Genomic DNA, 14,273 nt, shown 5'->3' on the forward strand with positions numbered 1-14,273 from the left:
AATAACAGTGAAGTTAATTGCATTCAGCACATATTGTGTGTATGCAAGTGTTCACATTGCCCCTGAAAAATTAATTTACCAATAAAATAAAAAGTATGCACCATTAAAAATAGTAAAACAGCCCAAGTTTTTTGCCTAAGACTTGACGTCTCCTCTCTGGTTTTGTAGAGTCCTGCATTCTTCAGAGAGGTTCGATCTCGGTCTCTAGACATCAAACTTGGAGAAGACTACAGCCAGCTGCTTAAATTCCAGTGTGATATCAAAATACCCATCCAGAAACAAGCCCCCCCTCTGGACGAAGATCTGAACAACACAGCAGAGAGAAACCCAGAACCTCCTGTAGCTCCTGCGCTCCCAGAGCCTCAGGAGAGTGTTGACGTCATAATCCAGACCCACCAGCCTCTCCCATCTCCTCCTCGCTCGCCCCCGTCGCCAACTTCACCTCCATCACCTCCATCACCAGTGTCGCCAGCCTCACCTGCCTCCCCAGCATCACCTGCTTCACCTGCGCCGGGCTCTCCACCAAATCCGTCAGAGTCACAACCGACAGCTGGGAAACCACCGGAGGAGGATCAGGAAGTCAAAGCACAGAAGAAGAACAAGGAGGAAGGAGGAGAGGAGGTTGCAACGACAACAAGCTCACTTGTGATGCCTTTGGATGTCTGCCCCAAGACTGCTTCCAACTATGTTTATTCCAGGTAACACAATATGTAGAACACATGATACCTACTGCATTACATATAAATATGCACATGTTGTATATTATTACTCCTTATATGCACTAACTGCTGTTGTTTATCTTCAGTGGAATCAGAGAGGAGGCAGATGGAAGCGTGACATATTGCCTGATGGGAAATGGACTGACGATCATGGCTGATGAAGAGTACCTGACCATCAGCTCCACCATGGAGCCTCCTCACAGCTTCCCCTCCAGTCTCACCTCCCACACAACAACAACAACAACACCCAACCTCACAGCCCCCCACACCCAGACCTCCAACACCCCCTCTGGTTTCGGCTCTCAGAATCCGAACCTCGGCCCTCACATCCCCACCTCAAACATCTCACCGCTCAGCCTCTCATCCGAAACCCCAACCACCTGTACCCTGACCCACCCCTCTCAGCCACTCACAACGCAGCCACCCAAAGCCAAGCACCACCCGATCCAGCAGGGGCTCCTCCCCAGTCACTACAAAGCCATGTCCAAGAGCAGCAGGCCTCTAGTGCCTCCGCCCCAGCCTCCTGCTCAGCCACTGACCCCCATCACAGCCCAGGTCATGTCATCTGTGCCTCCCTGTGCAAGTCCACCTGCGCCAACGCTACCGCCCCCAGTGCTGCCTCCTATCGTCCAGAGCCACACACCGCCCAGGGAAGAACCAGAGAAGAGAGAGAGGGAATACAAGGATGATGATTCGGAGGACGATGAGGATGAGGAAGAGAGTCGAAGAAAGGCAAGTTTGAGATTTGTTATTTACTTTGCTTACCCTCCCGTTGCTGAAGATGTTGTTGTTGTATTACCTGGATAGATTTACTCTGAAGGCTAAATGTGAAAACACTTCCCTAAATAACTGGATGATTTGTCATAGAGGTACTGTAGATCAAGTAACCGTAGGTTTTGCATGTTCAAAACTTATCAAGGACATTTAACATTTTAAAGCATTTTTGTTTTGATAAAACTACATAGCTGACATAATTAGACCAGACCACTCACAAGGGTTGTTGAGCAAAGATTAAATTTACTAAACTCTTGGTGTCACTCTTATACACTTTGTTAACATATATGCAATGTTTAAATTATAAATAACAACCTTAAAGATATTTATTCAAACTTTAACTTATATCAAAGATGTTTTACCTTCTCCATTCAAAGGTTAGTAATTTTACAGAGCAGAAAAAACGAATCCATTGGCCTCATCGCTTCTGCTTCCATACCCTTGTCTTCTATCATTCAATGAAAAATCACAACTACTGTTATTGTTAGGTGACAGGAAATCTGTGATTATAAGTAAGATAACTATTTGTTGTGTATACGGGGTTCACCCAAGTAAACAAGGTGTCAAACTTTGCGCTGAAACTTAAATGAATGAACTTTATGTCTTCATGTTTGAGATATTTGTTTTTTTCTGCAGTTGTTGAATTTCTACATGTTTGGGTTTGTTTGCCTTTCAGGGTTTGGTTAAAGAGTTTGAGCTGACAGTTGTTCTGAGTAAATCCAGGAATGGAAGCTTCGGATTCACCATCACTCGCAGCAAACTGGACAACTGCTATTACATCCAGGAAATCCTGGACAACCCGGCCAAGTCGGATGGACGACTCAGAGCAGGAGACAGACTCATCACAGTACGTTCCTGCTTGTTGTTTTGTTGTGAGCCGTCTGTGTGGAGTTTTAGCTGATTAGAGTGTATGATTTCTTTCTCCTTTTTTTCAGGTTAACGGGCACAATGTCACCAGTGTGGCAGATGATGTTGCCATGACAATTCTCAGGTCATCTCCAAGAAAACTGAGTATGACCCTGGGGAGGTCGGTGACCAACCTGGTGGCCCCGCCTCCCTGTGACAGCCTGCCTGATATCGTTCTCTACAAGACGCCTTCAGGACAGCTGGGTAGGACTTTTCACAGATTTTAAAGCTCCTGAGAATAATTTTCAGCTTGTTATTAAATGAACCAAAATCAATGCTGATGCCTCTACATGACCCACTACTACAGCAACCCAGACCATCAGCATGGATATGGATGTTTATATGTTGTTATTTCTAATGCCTGCAACCTCCACCAGAAAAGCAGATTAGCTGCACACTGCCACACAACCACTGTTAAATTTCTGCTGCAAAGATTCAGGACAAGTGAAACATTTGACTATCATGGACAGCAGGATGAGGATTTTTGTCAGAAAAAACTACTCGTACATGTTCAGGACAAAACCAGCACAGACACCCATTAAGGGGTACTGCTTTGACAGGGACACAAAACTGACAAAAAGTTCCTCTCAGGAGTTTTAAAGAAACTAGAGACCCAAATCTACGATAGCCTAGTCTTTATAATTAAGTGACTTTTGTGTAAAATAGTTAACATCTAAAAGAAAATCAAATATTTTTTTCAACTCAAGATCAAGATAACGTCGTTGAAAATTCTGGGGGAATAAAACTGATATGGGACTCCAGTTTTTGCATGCTAACTTGTTAGCTAATTATTTAAATCAAATGAAAAGTCAAACATCTTTTACTCCAGTTTTATTTTCAGCACTGCTGTCTATTTTTACCAGTAAGGTTGAAGCTCATTAATAAAAGAGCCATCATTTTGCATTGTATTCATACAGCTCTAGCATACAGTGACTCAACATTTAATGACCTAAAATGAATATGTTTAGGTAGCAGGGATTTATTTTTTCCTCTAACTTTGACCTCAGACTCTAAAACATTCTGTTTAGAGCTGAACTGAAGTGGTTATCTAGTTAGCCTTTGTTGTGCAGATTAATAAGAATAATAATAATACATTTTAATTTATAAAGCGCTTTTCTAAAAACTCAAAGACGCTGCACAAAGGATAAAACATCATATAAAACAACAGAATAATATAAACATGAATGAAATAAATTTAAAGATTAGCACGGCAGATGTTAATCACAATAGGATTTTTCAAAGTCTTGTGAATTTATTCAAGCAGCAGAATTTGTTGTATTTTAATTTTTTTATCTAGTGTTTCTTAAAGTTGTAAAGTTTTAGGTTAGCTTGATTTCTGTGAATGCTTAGACTCTTACATTTTATATCCTACATGGTGATTTCGAGCTTAATATCAATCAGTTTCAAATTTGCAGCACGTTGCCACTATTGTTCTGAGTGTTTACTGTGTGTGTGTCTGTGTGTGTGTGTGTAGGTATAAAGCTGACAGGAGGCATTGGCAGCAAATGGCAGGGCATCTACTGTCTGGAGGTGGTGCCAGGCTCTCCAGCCAGCGAGGAGGGCACTGTCCAACGCAACGACAAGATCCTCTACATCTCTGGCAGGTGCACGCTGGGAATGACTCTGGAGGATGCAGTCAAAGCCTGTGAGATCGCCCCACGAAAAGTCAAACTTAAAATCATCAGGTATGTGAACTCAAACTCAAAGTCAAGAGATAAACACAGATTTAGATGTTTGTTTTTTTTGTTTCTTTGAATGACTTCATTGTTTGTGTCTGCCTCAGAGAGGAGCAACCTGTGACCCCAAAGGCTAAGTGGAACGGTAAGTGTTCCTGAAGGATTTATGGGATGGTTTCACCTGCTTGAGTGAGCACAAGGATACATAAACTAGATAGTTGTGTTGTTATATGCACTGATGGACTGCCTAGGAACCAGATATGTTTGTGCTCACTGATCAATCATTACCATAAATGTGCTGCAAAGAATATTCAGTTTTAACATTGATTGTTTGTGTTGCTTAATTGGCGCTCCTCTGAAGTTTTTAGTATACTTTTTCAGATTTCTATTCTGTTATAGGTCTATTTGATTGGAAAAAAGACAGGAAGTTTTTTGCTCGTTTTGAAGAGCCGGACTCTCCAGAAACAATCTCTCCTACTGAAGATGGTGAGTTTTTCAACAACTGTTTGCAAGTTAATTCAATTGAAGCGCTTTTATTCGCACAGAAGTTTCAGGAACATTTTACCAAAGCATGAAATATTTGGACAAGTTGAGAAAAAAGGAATGTAATTAATGAAAGAGAGGTTTTTCTATCAGCACCATAACTGCTTCCCTTTCACTCTTTTGCTTGTTGCTCCTTTGTCTGCATGAAGCCAGAGCTCAGTGCTGAAAGATACTTCTCTCTGCAGCTGTATGTGCATGTGTCTGTGCATGTGTGTGTGTGTTGTGCATTAGTGTGTGTGCGTTAGTGTGTGTTTGTGATCTGAATGCTGACAGACAGATCCTGGGCTCTCACAGCAGGATTAATAATTAGCAAGCTTCAGGCCCTCCACTGGTGTATTGGACTGCAGGGCTGTATCCATCATACACACACACACAAACAGACACACACACACACACACACACACACACACACACACACACACACACACACACACACACACACACACACACACACACACACACACACACACACAGCCATACAGATAGTGGTCTACAGGGCAGGTAGTTCAGTTGCTTGGTGACGGTGCATGCAGCGGTAAGGGACAGAGGAGAGGGTCAGTCTGAACAGAGCGGACTCATTCACCTGTCATAGACGAGACGCACTCATCAACACTTCTCTGTCAAAATGTCCGGAGAGGGGGGAGGTTGGTGTCTGTCGTTTCTTTTCCTGTGTCTAAAGCAGAAATTCTATTGGCTTAAAACAGACCCTTGGATGTAAATTGGTGCAGAAAGGAAGACACTTAGCTGAATTTCTGACTTTCATTTTGCTTTTTCAGAGTTTGTTTGCGTGCGGACTCTGCTACTGATTCATTAAAGTTCTTCTTCTCCTGTTTTTTTTTAAGTTGAGCCTGTGTGTAGGACTGCTGGGAACTTCAGATGTCTCCCTTTCACCCAAGACCAAGATGTAAGTATTGTAAAATGTTATTCATCTTTGTCCAGAAGCTCTTACTTTCTGCTGCAAGTCTTCCGTTCTGTCCTCTTTTTCCTGCTCTGTCTGTTCTTTTTTCATATACAACACATCTGTTGAAACTCACACTGTAACATGAGTCTACTGTGTGTCAATCTGCAAACGCTTTCTCTGCAAGGGGTGTGTGTGTCAGACTCTCTTTTTACTCGATGGATGATGTGATAAAGGCACTTTTATGCAAGGTTTTCCTATAAATACTCTGACATAAACTGACACACTTCCCTTGCTGCTGATTCCTTGAAATTAACATATTTTTTCTTCCTTTTTATCATCTTCAGAGTTGCATCATGCAAGTAGAGTTCACAAAACCAGAGGGAGGAGGCCTTGGCTTTGCTTTGGTCGGGGGAACTAATGGCAGCATGCTCAGAGTGAAAGAAATATGCTCTGGTGGAGTCGCTGAGATGGACGGCAGACTTAGAGTGGGAGATATTCTCTTAGAGGTAAAGGTCCACCGTGGATTCTGTTTGTTCAAATGTCTTATCCGTTGAAAAAAAAACGATCACTATCCCTGTGTGTTTCCAGGTGAACGGTGTGATCGTATCCGGCCTGAGTCACAGTAAGGTTGTGGACATCCTGCGTAAAGCTGAAGGCTCTGTTCAGCTCACTATCTGCAGAGACATCATGCCCCTGACCTACTCTGAGGCGCCCACACCGCCCAACATGTCCGCTCAGACTGAAGCTATTTTAGCCGAGCAGCCGGCTCCTGTGTCCAGCCCTGATGCCTGCACCTCTCCTGACGCCATACTGAACAAACCAGTCGATCGCCCTCCTGGTAGGATTTCTAATAACTGTCATTTTAATGCAGAGTTCCTGAATAGTACTGTAGTGCTGAAACACAGAGCTGTAGACTTTGAGACTTTACTTGAACTTCTAATCTAATTTCTTTAATATTTTTCCACTGTCTAAACGAATGACATCAGAAATAAAAGTTTTAATCCACATAATCCCAAAACATTGAAAAAGGCAAAGCTGTCTAATCATGGGTGTAAAGTAGGATTATTGTGATATTAAAAGCAACAGTTAATGTATATCCTGCCACACAATGATGCAGGAAGGCTTGTTCCAAGTGTTTTAAAAAAAGTCCTGGTCATCTCGCCATCATTGCAGGTGTCGATGTCATCCAGATACACCTTAAAGGATACAAAAAAAATGTGACCTGCAAAAGATTACAAAACATAACTCACATTTTAAATATTATATCTGTATTATTCAGTTGTTTGAGTTGCCCTTAGTTTTATTACAGGATATGACATCATGGGAAAAAAATATATATATATTAATGCTCCTCCTTTCGTTTGATTTTTGGGATCCCTGCTTCATTTTAACAGTCAAATGTATCACTAATCAATAATATTTTCCCTTTAAAATGTAAGAAAAGGTAGACATTAACTATATAGAAATAGTCAGTCTTGTCACTGATGGATTCAATGGTCATAAAGAGACATCAATATTAATTTAAGTTTGTATTTAACCAGCCAAGAACTCTTCACAGGAGCTTGAAAAATCAGGCCATAACACTGAAAACATGTGAAAGATAAACTTTATTTACAAATGATGACTTTGAATTGAAAGCTTTCAAAGTGAATCCACATCTTGGCTCACAATTTTCTAATCTGCACCTTGTGATTTGTTTTAGAGGACGTAAACACATCCCTATATAAATGTATGGTAACCTATTATTATTGTTACAGAGGCAACTTCCGATCCTTTGCTCAATGAAGCTGGTGTTGTTTTGACTACACCTCCTCCTCCACCTCACAGACTCACCATAGTAACAGATGAGGTTTCAATCAAACAGGTAAAATGCATGACTACATTGTCGTATGTATGATTTTAACATGTGTCTAATGAAGTGATACCCCTCATTGTCTCTTTACTAACATCTTCTACTAATATCTTCCTCCTCCTGTCTGTCTCCTCCTCCGTCTGTTGAACAGGAGAGCTGTGAAAGCACGCCTTCTCATCAAGCTTGCTGCCCGTCCCTTAATGTCACTGACATGTTGCATGGAGCTTCTGACAGGTAGTTACTTCTCCCCTCTTCTAGTGTCTACTTATTCCCTCTCCTGTAGTCCTCCTCTTCATCCTGCTTCCTCTGTTGTTTTGGTCCACTGAAGTTCCACTCTTGACCACAAAGAGGCAGCAGAGAGTAATAAATACATGCTGATGCTTAGGGCTGAGAACCTCTTAGGCAGTTAGGAAGCCTGTAGTACCATTATCTGTAGCCTCAAAGCAATAGGCACGGTAGAAGTACACAGATATTTTAGCCTCTTGTCTATACTGTATTTTAGGTGGAAAAGTCGCAGGGACAGGAAGCTCAGCCTTGCATGATTTCATCCCCTCCTACCGAAGAGTAAAATGGTCTGGTCTCACCCCTGCCCCCTGACTCCCCCAGGAAACAAATTGTGACCAAACTTTTGGACCAGTCCTGTAAAGACATCCGGAAATCTCAATCAGACGGCTGGAGCAGCGAAGAAGATGACGACGATGTGTTTCAAGCCACCGGTGTGGAAACAACTTCACCCCAAACAGGTTCCTGTTTCTTTTTACGCTGATGCTTCAGAGTGAAGGTTTATCTCTGCTGGGTCATACAAGCAACACTCATCCCCCTCTCTTTACCTCTTTTGTTTCCTCAGGCCCACCCATAGTATCAGAAGAGGAACTGGCCACTTTAGCTGTCATTAGTCCTTCTAAGACCAGCCAGTACTCAGGCTCCAGGGTCAAAGCTCTCATCCAGATTCTGCAGCATCAACTGGACCAGCAGGAGCTGATCAAGGAATTCATGGTGTGTGTGTTATAATGTTTTCAGTAATCAATCAGTGACATTTAGAGTTGTACAATTAGACATTAATCAGATAATATGACATTAAACCAGTATCCACATTGTTGACATTATTTAAGTGATATCAGAAAAGGACAAGTCCGTTACACTGAATAACTGCACGGCTGTGGTTCAGTCATAGATGTGAGGCTGCCAGCTGGATACCGAAGATAATATCAGTCATACTGATATTCAGTACAACAACATGACCTTTGGTTTGTTATTGCTTTTATACAACACGTCTAAAAGCAGCATATATATATGTAAACACCTGAGATAGAGTGATATGTATAGTACTGTTGTTCTATGTATCAGTGCTTATGGAACGCCTTGTGTCCAATCAAACTACTTAGTCACTGAAGGAAAAACAGCGATATACTCACACACACACTTAGACACATTATGCCAAGCCATTATTACACAATGCAGTTTGCACCATGTTTTATGTACAGACACATAAGGATCCAGCTGCAGTCTTTAAAGTAAAAAGAATATTTTCTTATTGTGCTCCTGTTGCTCATTTCAGGCTCTGGAGCATCTGAAGCCCTCTGACAACTGCGTGGTGGGAAAAGCCCCTGAGAATAGAGATAAGAACCGCTACAGAGACATCCTACCCTGTAAGTCTCTCACAGCGCTTCTGCTCACTTTTACTTCCTTCAGGGAGAAGCCAAACTTTCACTTTCTCCATTTGTTAAAACCTCTGCACTTTATTTTATGTTCCCCTATTGGAGTTTTTTATTGGTGAACTAAAGCTTGTAAAAGCTGGATACTCACAGACCTGGCATTTATAGGAGAGCCTGTTTGTTAGCACTTTTTCCCCTTTTCTTTCTAAGGTCTTTACTGAAGGGGGTGGAGATATACGTTTGCAACACTTAACTCATGTCTGCACAACAAATCATTCCCTGCGTTAGTATCAATAATTCACTGCTGCTGCACTTTTAATTTTCTTCGAGTCAGTCAAGTATGTGATTATGAAGAAGATGTCATTTGTTCCCAGCTTTGTAATTATCTATGATTTATAGTTTTTAATAATTAAAGCAGCACTGGGAGAAAATTACAAGCTGTATAATTGGTTTGGATTTCCGGGGGTAAATACAGAGATGATGTGTACATGTTCAAGCACTCAGGGATGCAAAGCTTTTAACGGGATTAACTCTAATAATACAGAAAGATTTGAAACATGTCCTAATGTAAATCTAAGTAAACACACACACACACAGCACATGTACACTTTGGGGCCTGTGTCCACTAACAGTGTTTGTTTTAAACTGGCAGCACTTTTTTTCTCTACATTACCAATGCAGTTCAACAGCATCAGTGCTCGGCGTCCTAAATATAAAAACACCCTTGGCATCAGTTGTTTCTTGATCACAGCACTCTCAGTTGAAAATAGTTTCACAACTGGAACACCTCCATGCTCAATGATGTCACTTCTCTATCAGGAGCCAATCAAAATTTAAGAAGGTGCAGGACCTCTGGCATTAACTTAACTTGTCATTAGCAATGGCAGAGAAGGGTGAGGGGACATTTTTCATGACCTTGCAACAGTAACCACTTGTGCAAAGTGCTCAGAAATACACATTGTGGGTACAATTACCACGGAAAATGCAATCAGTGGACACAGGCCCTTAACGCATTGAAATATTTGGAGATATCCACTGTTGCATCCCCCATTGGTTCGTCAACTGCCTTTTGAAGTCTGAAGTTTAGCATGATGACTATAGCCATGTTAGTTTGGAGAGGATGGTGCTGGAGGGGGGGCAATAGGTTTGCAAATGGCATGTTATTGCCAGAGTTGTTAATTAATTAAAGATTATAGAAGCTAATGGAGCTTGTGGAATGTAAATCAAACAGCTAGCGGTACACACCTGACACTCAAAGTATACAGTTGCTTAAAATAACAACAAATACAGTTGTGAACAGGAGAAACTAGCTACAGGGATAAAAGCTCTTTTAAGCACTGGGCTGGGCATTTTCATTAGAGGTCTTATAAAGATTAACTCAAATCAGCCTCAAGTGGCCACTCAAGGAACTTCAGTTTCTGGCACTTCTGCACTTGCATATTTTCTTAGCCCTCTGTGTGACTTACTGATGTGCAGCATTTTGGGTGCTGTAAATGTGCTTTAAAGAGATGAGATTGAAGAAGGTGAAACCTGATGTTAATGTAAACTTCTCTGGGAAACCCACGTGTATGCCTATAAACAGTTACACAAGCTTTCACTTCATAGGAGGTTGGGGTTAAAAGGGTCGGATTTGTGATGAAGGAATGTGATAAAAAGGGTAGTGACCCCCAGTGGAAAACCACTGCAGCTTACCAAATGTCTTGTTCCTGTTTGCTTGTTTGTGTTTAAAATCCAGAAATCCAGAATCGCTGATCTTATCCCTTACTTTTAGCCTTGGACTATTTCATGCCTGGTTTCCAGTCTGTGGCTTTTTGACCTCACAAGCAAGAGGTGTGGGACTTACCCAGGAAACATTCCTCACTTTCCTCCATCTATCACCTCTCTCATCACCGACAAACTTCCTCACAGCGAGGGTTTGTTGAGCCGGACTCTAGACCCCAGAGCTGTTTACCTGACTTTATTTACTGTACGCTGAGTTTGCGTGCTTTTACACAAACAACAAGGTGTGCTGTGTTTGTTGTTTATGATCAAGAAATGAACTGATGAATCAAACATCAAGATGAACACTGTGAGTGGAGGGATGGAAGATTTATTCAATTCAGTGTTCATTTCATGCATGGAACTCAGATTTCCACACATGCAAAGAGTTCAGGCTGTTTTTTTCTTCTTCCTCTTCCTCCCATAGATGACAAAACTCGTGTTGCCATTGGAGACAACCAGGACTACATAAACGCCAGCTTCATCCGCATGCATGTTGGCGAGGAAGAGTTCTTCTACATCTCCTGCCAGGGCCCTCTGCCCTCCACAGTGCCAGCCTTCTGGCAGATGATCTGGGAAAACAAATCTGACGTCATCGCCATGATGACCCAGGAAGTGGAACGGGGAAGGATCAAATGTCACAAGTACTGGCCTGATAGGCTGAGTGTGCCTCTGGACACCGGCAGGTACCAAATTTACCTGGAGAACCAGCAGCACCTGGAGTACTTCCACATCAAGATGATCCGCATGGTGGAGGCAGAGGTGAGAAATGAGGATAGCTGCCTGCCTACTTTCTGTCACAAGGTGTGGAGTTGATCTAAAAATCAGCAAAAAAATTCTTAACCATAAATTCAAACTTCATTTCTAGACTGGCGAGACCCATTTCGTCCGTCACCTGAAGTTCACACACTGGCCTGACCATGGCGTGCCACAAAGCTCGGAGCATCTGGTTCGCTTCATCCGCTATCTGAGGGCGGTGCATTACAAAGGACCGCCCACCGTGCACTGCAGCGCCGGCATCGGACGCACAGGAGTCCTAATCTGCACCGATGTTCTCCTGAGCCTCATTGAAAACGATCTGCCTGTGAGTGGAAGCCTTTTTATTAGCTGAAGAATTACTTTATTAACATCTGTACAACAAATATCTCAACTTTTATTAGGTTGATTGCCTTACTTAAAATCTTAAAAACGGTGTCATGAAATTGATATGATCAGTATATAAAATCTTGTTTTAATCCAGTAAAACCTTCACTTTGTGTTATTCAAATCTTTTGAGTCATATCTGAAAAATCAGGACTATCCCGATCCAAGCACAGGGGTAGTTTCAGGCTGGATTACAGGAATAAATGTTGTCAATATTTTTTAAAGGTCAAACAAACAACAATTTTACCATGATGTCGGTACTTTGGACTACATGACTGCCAAAAGAAAGCAAGATGAGATTTTTGTTAGAAAACACTACCTACACATATACAGGACAAGATCAGCAAGGAAATACCAACTCAGCTTTGTCCACAGGGAGCGCAAAAAATAGACCCAAATCCAAAATTTCTTACGGGAGCTTAAAAGTAACCTTCAGGATCTTTCATTTAGGTAGATTTTAGCGCCCCCTGTTAACATAGTATTCAGTATGATGTCCCATCTAGAGCACTAATACACTAATACAGCATGATTCTCTATAAACAAGTTCTCCACTATTTATTAAGTATTTTTGGACCTTTTTATCTTGCTTTTTACTGGTGGCACTTTCTTTCTTTTATCCTGTTTCTATCTTGTTTTTATTGACCAATGGTTGATTTTTATGTCTTATCTTGTTTTTATTGATTTTGCTCTAATTGATTGCTCATTTCCTGTTTTTATTTTTTTTATTCAGGGTTACCTCTAAAGCACTAAGCACTTTGTCACTTTTGTTTGTCATGTATTGTCTTGTGCTGTTTGTTGTTTTGATGTTAAAAGGAGGCTGACTTACTGCAAACAAAATCTACTTATGGGTACAAATATAGTAACCTTGAACCTTGAACCTTGAACCTAACCTGGATTTAGTAATCTCTGAAAGTCTGGATCTGGATCAGGCTAAAACTATCCACTCTTACTTTGAAAAACCTGGATTGTAAAACATGTTAATTCCCAATCCAGATCATTGTTATGCAGATTAAACCTTTCGAACAACCAGGTCAAAAGGCTGAAGCACTACCAGCCAGTTAATAATATTGTGTTTTTATTGTAAATCATCATCCTAAAATTTCAACCTGACAAATTTCCCCTCAGAATTTTGATATATACCCAAGGTACTCAGGATCCAAAACAAGATCCCTTGATTTTTCCTTCTAGTGCTGTCATCAAATAAAACAATTTATTTGTCCAGTTGTTGTTTTTGACAAATTGCTTGTTAAACTAATGATACCCCCCCTCCACCTCAGCTGTATTTACGGTTCAGTGTTTGTTAGCAAATGAAAGCATGCTAACTCGAGAAACTATGCTGGTAAACATGGTAAACAATATCTTCTTCACTTCAGTATATCAGATGAAGTTAGCATTTAGCTGCCAGCAGTTTATTATTAATATAATGAATGAATTATGGCTCTCACACATCCTATAGCTGTGTCTAACAACCTTCTGTCTCCTCCTTTAGATTGATGTGACTGAAATCGTAAAAGAGATGAGACTTCAGCGACATGGGATGATTCAAACCAAGGTCAGTGCCAACAGAGGGAGTAAAGTTCAAAGTTCAAGCTTTAAAAAGAAGACAGTTCCAAAAAGCTAGACGTGCCCTTTGTCTCTCTCTCGTTTCAGGAACAGTATCTCTTCTGCTACAAAGTCTGGTTGGAAGTTTTACAGGGCATTTACAGCTTCACGGCAACCAATGGCAACCGGAAAGTCCCAGAGACCACAAAGTAGTCTGAATGTTTCCAGGTCCAGCTCACCTGGCTGTAAAGCACAGACTGTGTTCGAGTCCACCACAGCACAGACTGGAGGTGTTTTTTTCTTTGGCTGTAGTTAGTTTAGTTAGCTTTAATATGAAACCTGTATGTCCTCTCTGTTTTGATACTTTGTGTTGAGCCCTTTTGTTATTGACTTCAACTCTCAACTTTTTGTTCTTGTATGTGCTCTCGGTGCTGTGATTATGTCCATTTGATTTAGATCACTGAGGGTGTTTTTGCCTTTTCAGGCTTAGTGATTTGCCTTCTGTCTTTAGCAACTTTTTCAAACTTGTGTCACTATTTGAATGTATCAAATTGATTTCTCTCCATGTCCTTTATTTTGCAAGTTGCTTTCATTTTTCAAACTGCATGGAATTCAAATCTGATAATCTTCACGTCTTTTATCAGGCTGTGATTTTCATTAATGTCATCAAACGGCACAAGTGTTCAGTAAGCTCAGCACTACAAAAGGAGAATCTGTTCGTAACCTTGATGAGTAGCTTTTGATTAAGCATTATCATTTCATTAAGTGCATTTGTACCCTGGAGAAAAGGGCACTGGCAAAAGA

The 14,273-nt window shown here is 41.2% G+C and overlaps 1 protein-coding gene across 1 annotated transcript in view; it reads left to right on the forward strand.

Annotated features, from left to right (window-relative positions):
- Positions 1–13,687, forward strand: part of ptpn20 (protein tyrosine phosphatase non-receptor type 20) — a 35,613-nt gene extending 21,926 nt beyond the window's left edge. The window contains 20 exon segments of the mRNA XM_034682295.1: positions 169–698; positions 806–1,451; positions 2,170–2,340; positions 2,429–2,603; positions 3,874–4,084; positions 4,183–4,220; positions 4,475–4,561; positions 5,461–5,522; positions 5,864–6,025; positions 6,108–6,357; positions 7,277–7,383; positions 7,523–7,605; positions 7,978–8,114; positions 8,219–8,367; positions 8,930–9,020; positions 11,212–11,546; positions 11,653–11,868; positions 13,417–13,479; positions 13,578–13,623; positions 13,626–13,687. Of these exon segments, the coding sequence (XP_034538186.1) occupies positions 169–698; positions 806–1,451; positions 2,170–2,340; positions 2,429–2,603; positions 3,874–4,084; positions 4,183–4,220; positions 4,475–4,561; positions 5,461–5,522; positions 5,864–6,025; positions 6,108–6,357; positions 7,277–7,383; positions 7,523–7,605; positions 7,978–8,114; positions 8,219–8,367; positions 8,930–9,020; positions 11,212–11,546; positions 11,653–11,868; positions 13,417–13,479; positions 13,578–13,623; positions 13,626–13,687 (3,621 nt within the window).
- The last annotated feature ends 586 nt before the right edge of the window (positions 13,688–14,273 follow it).

Source organism: Notolabrus celidotus, chromosome 4 (genome assembly GCF_009762535.1).
Source record: "Notolabrus celidotus isolate fNotCel1 chromosome 4, fNotCel1.pri, whole genome shotgun sequence".
In the NCBI taxonomy this organism is placed as follows: domain Eukaryota; kingdom Metazoa; phylum Chordata; class Actinopteri; order Labriformes; family Labridae; genus Notolabrus; species Notolabrus celidotus.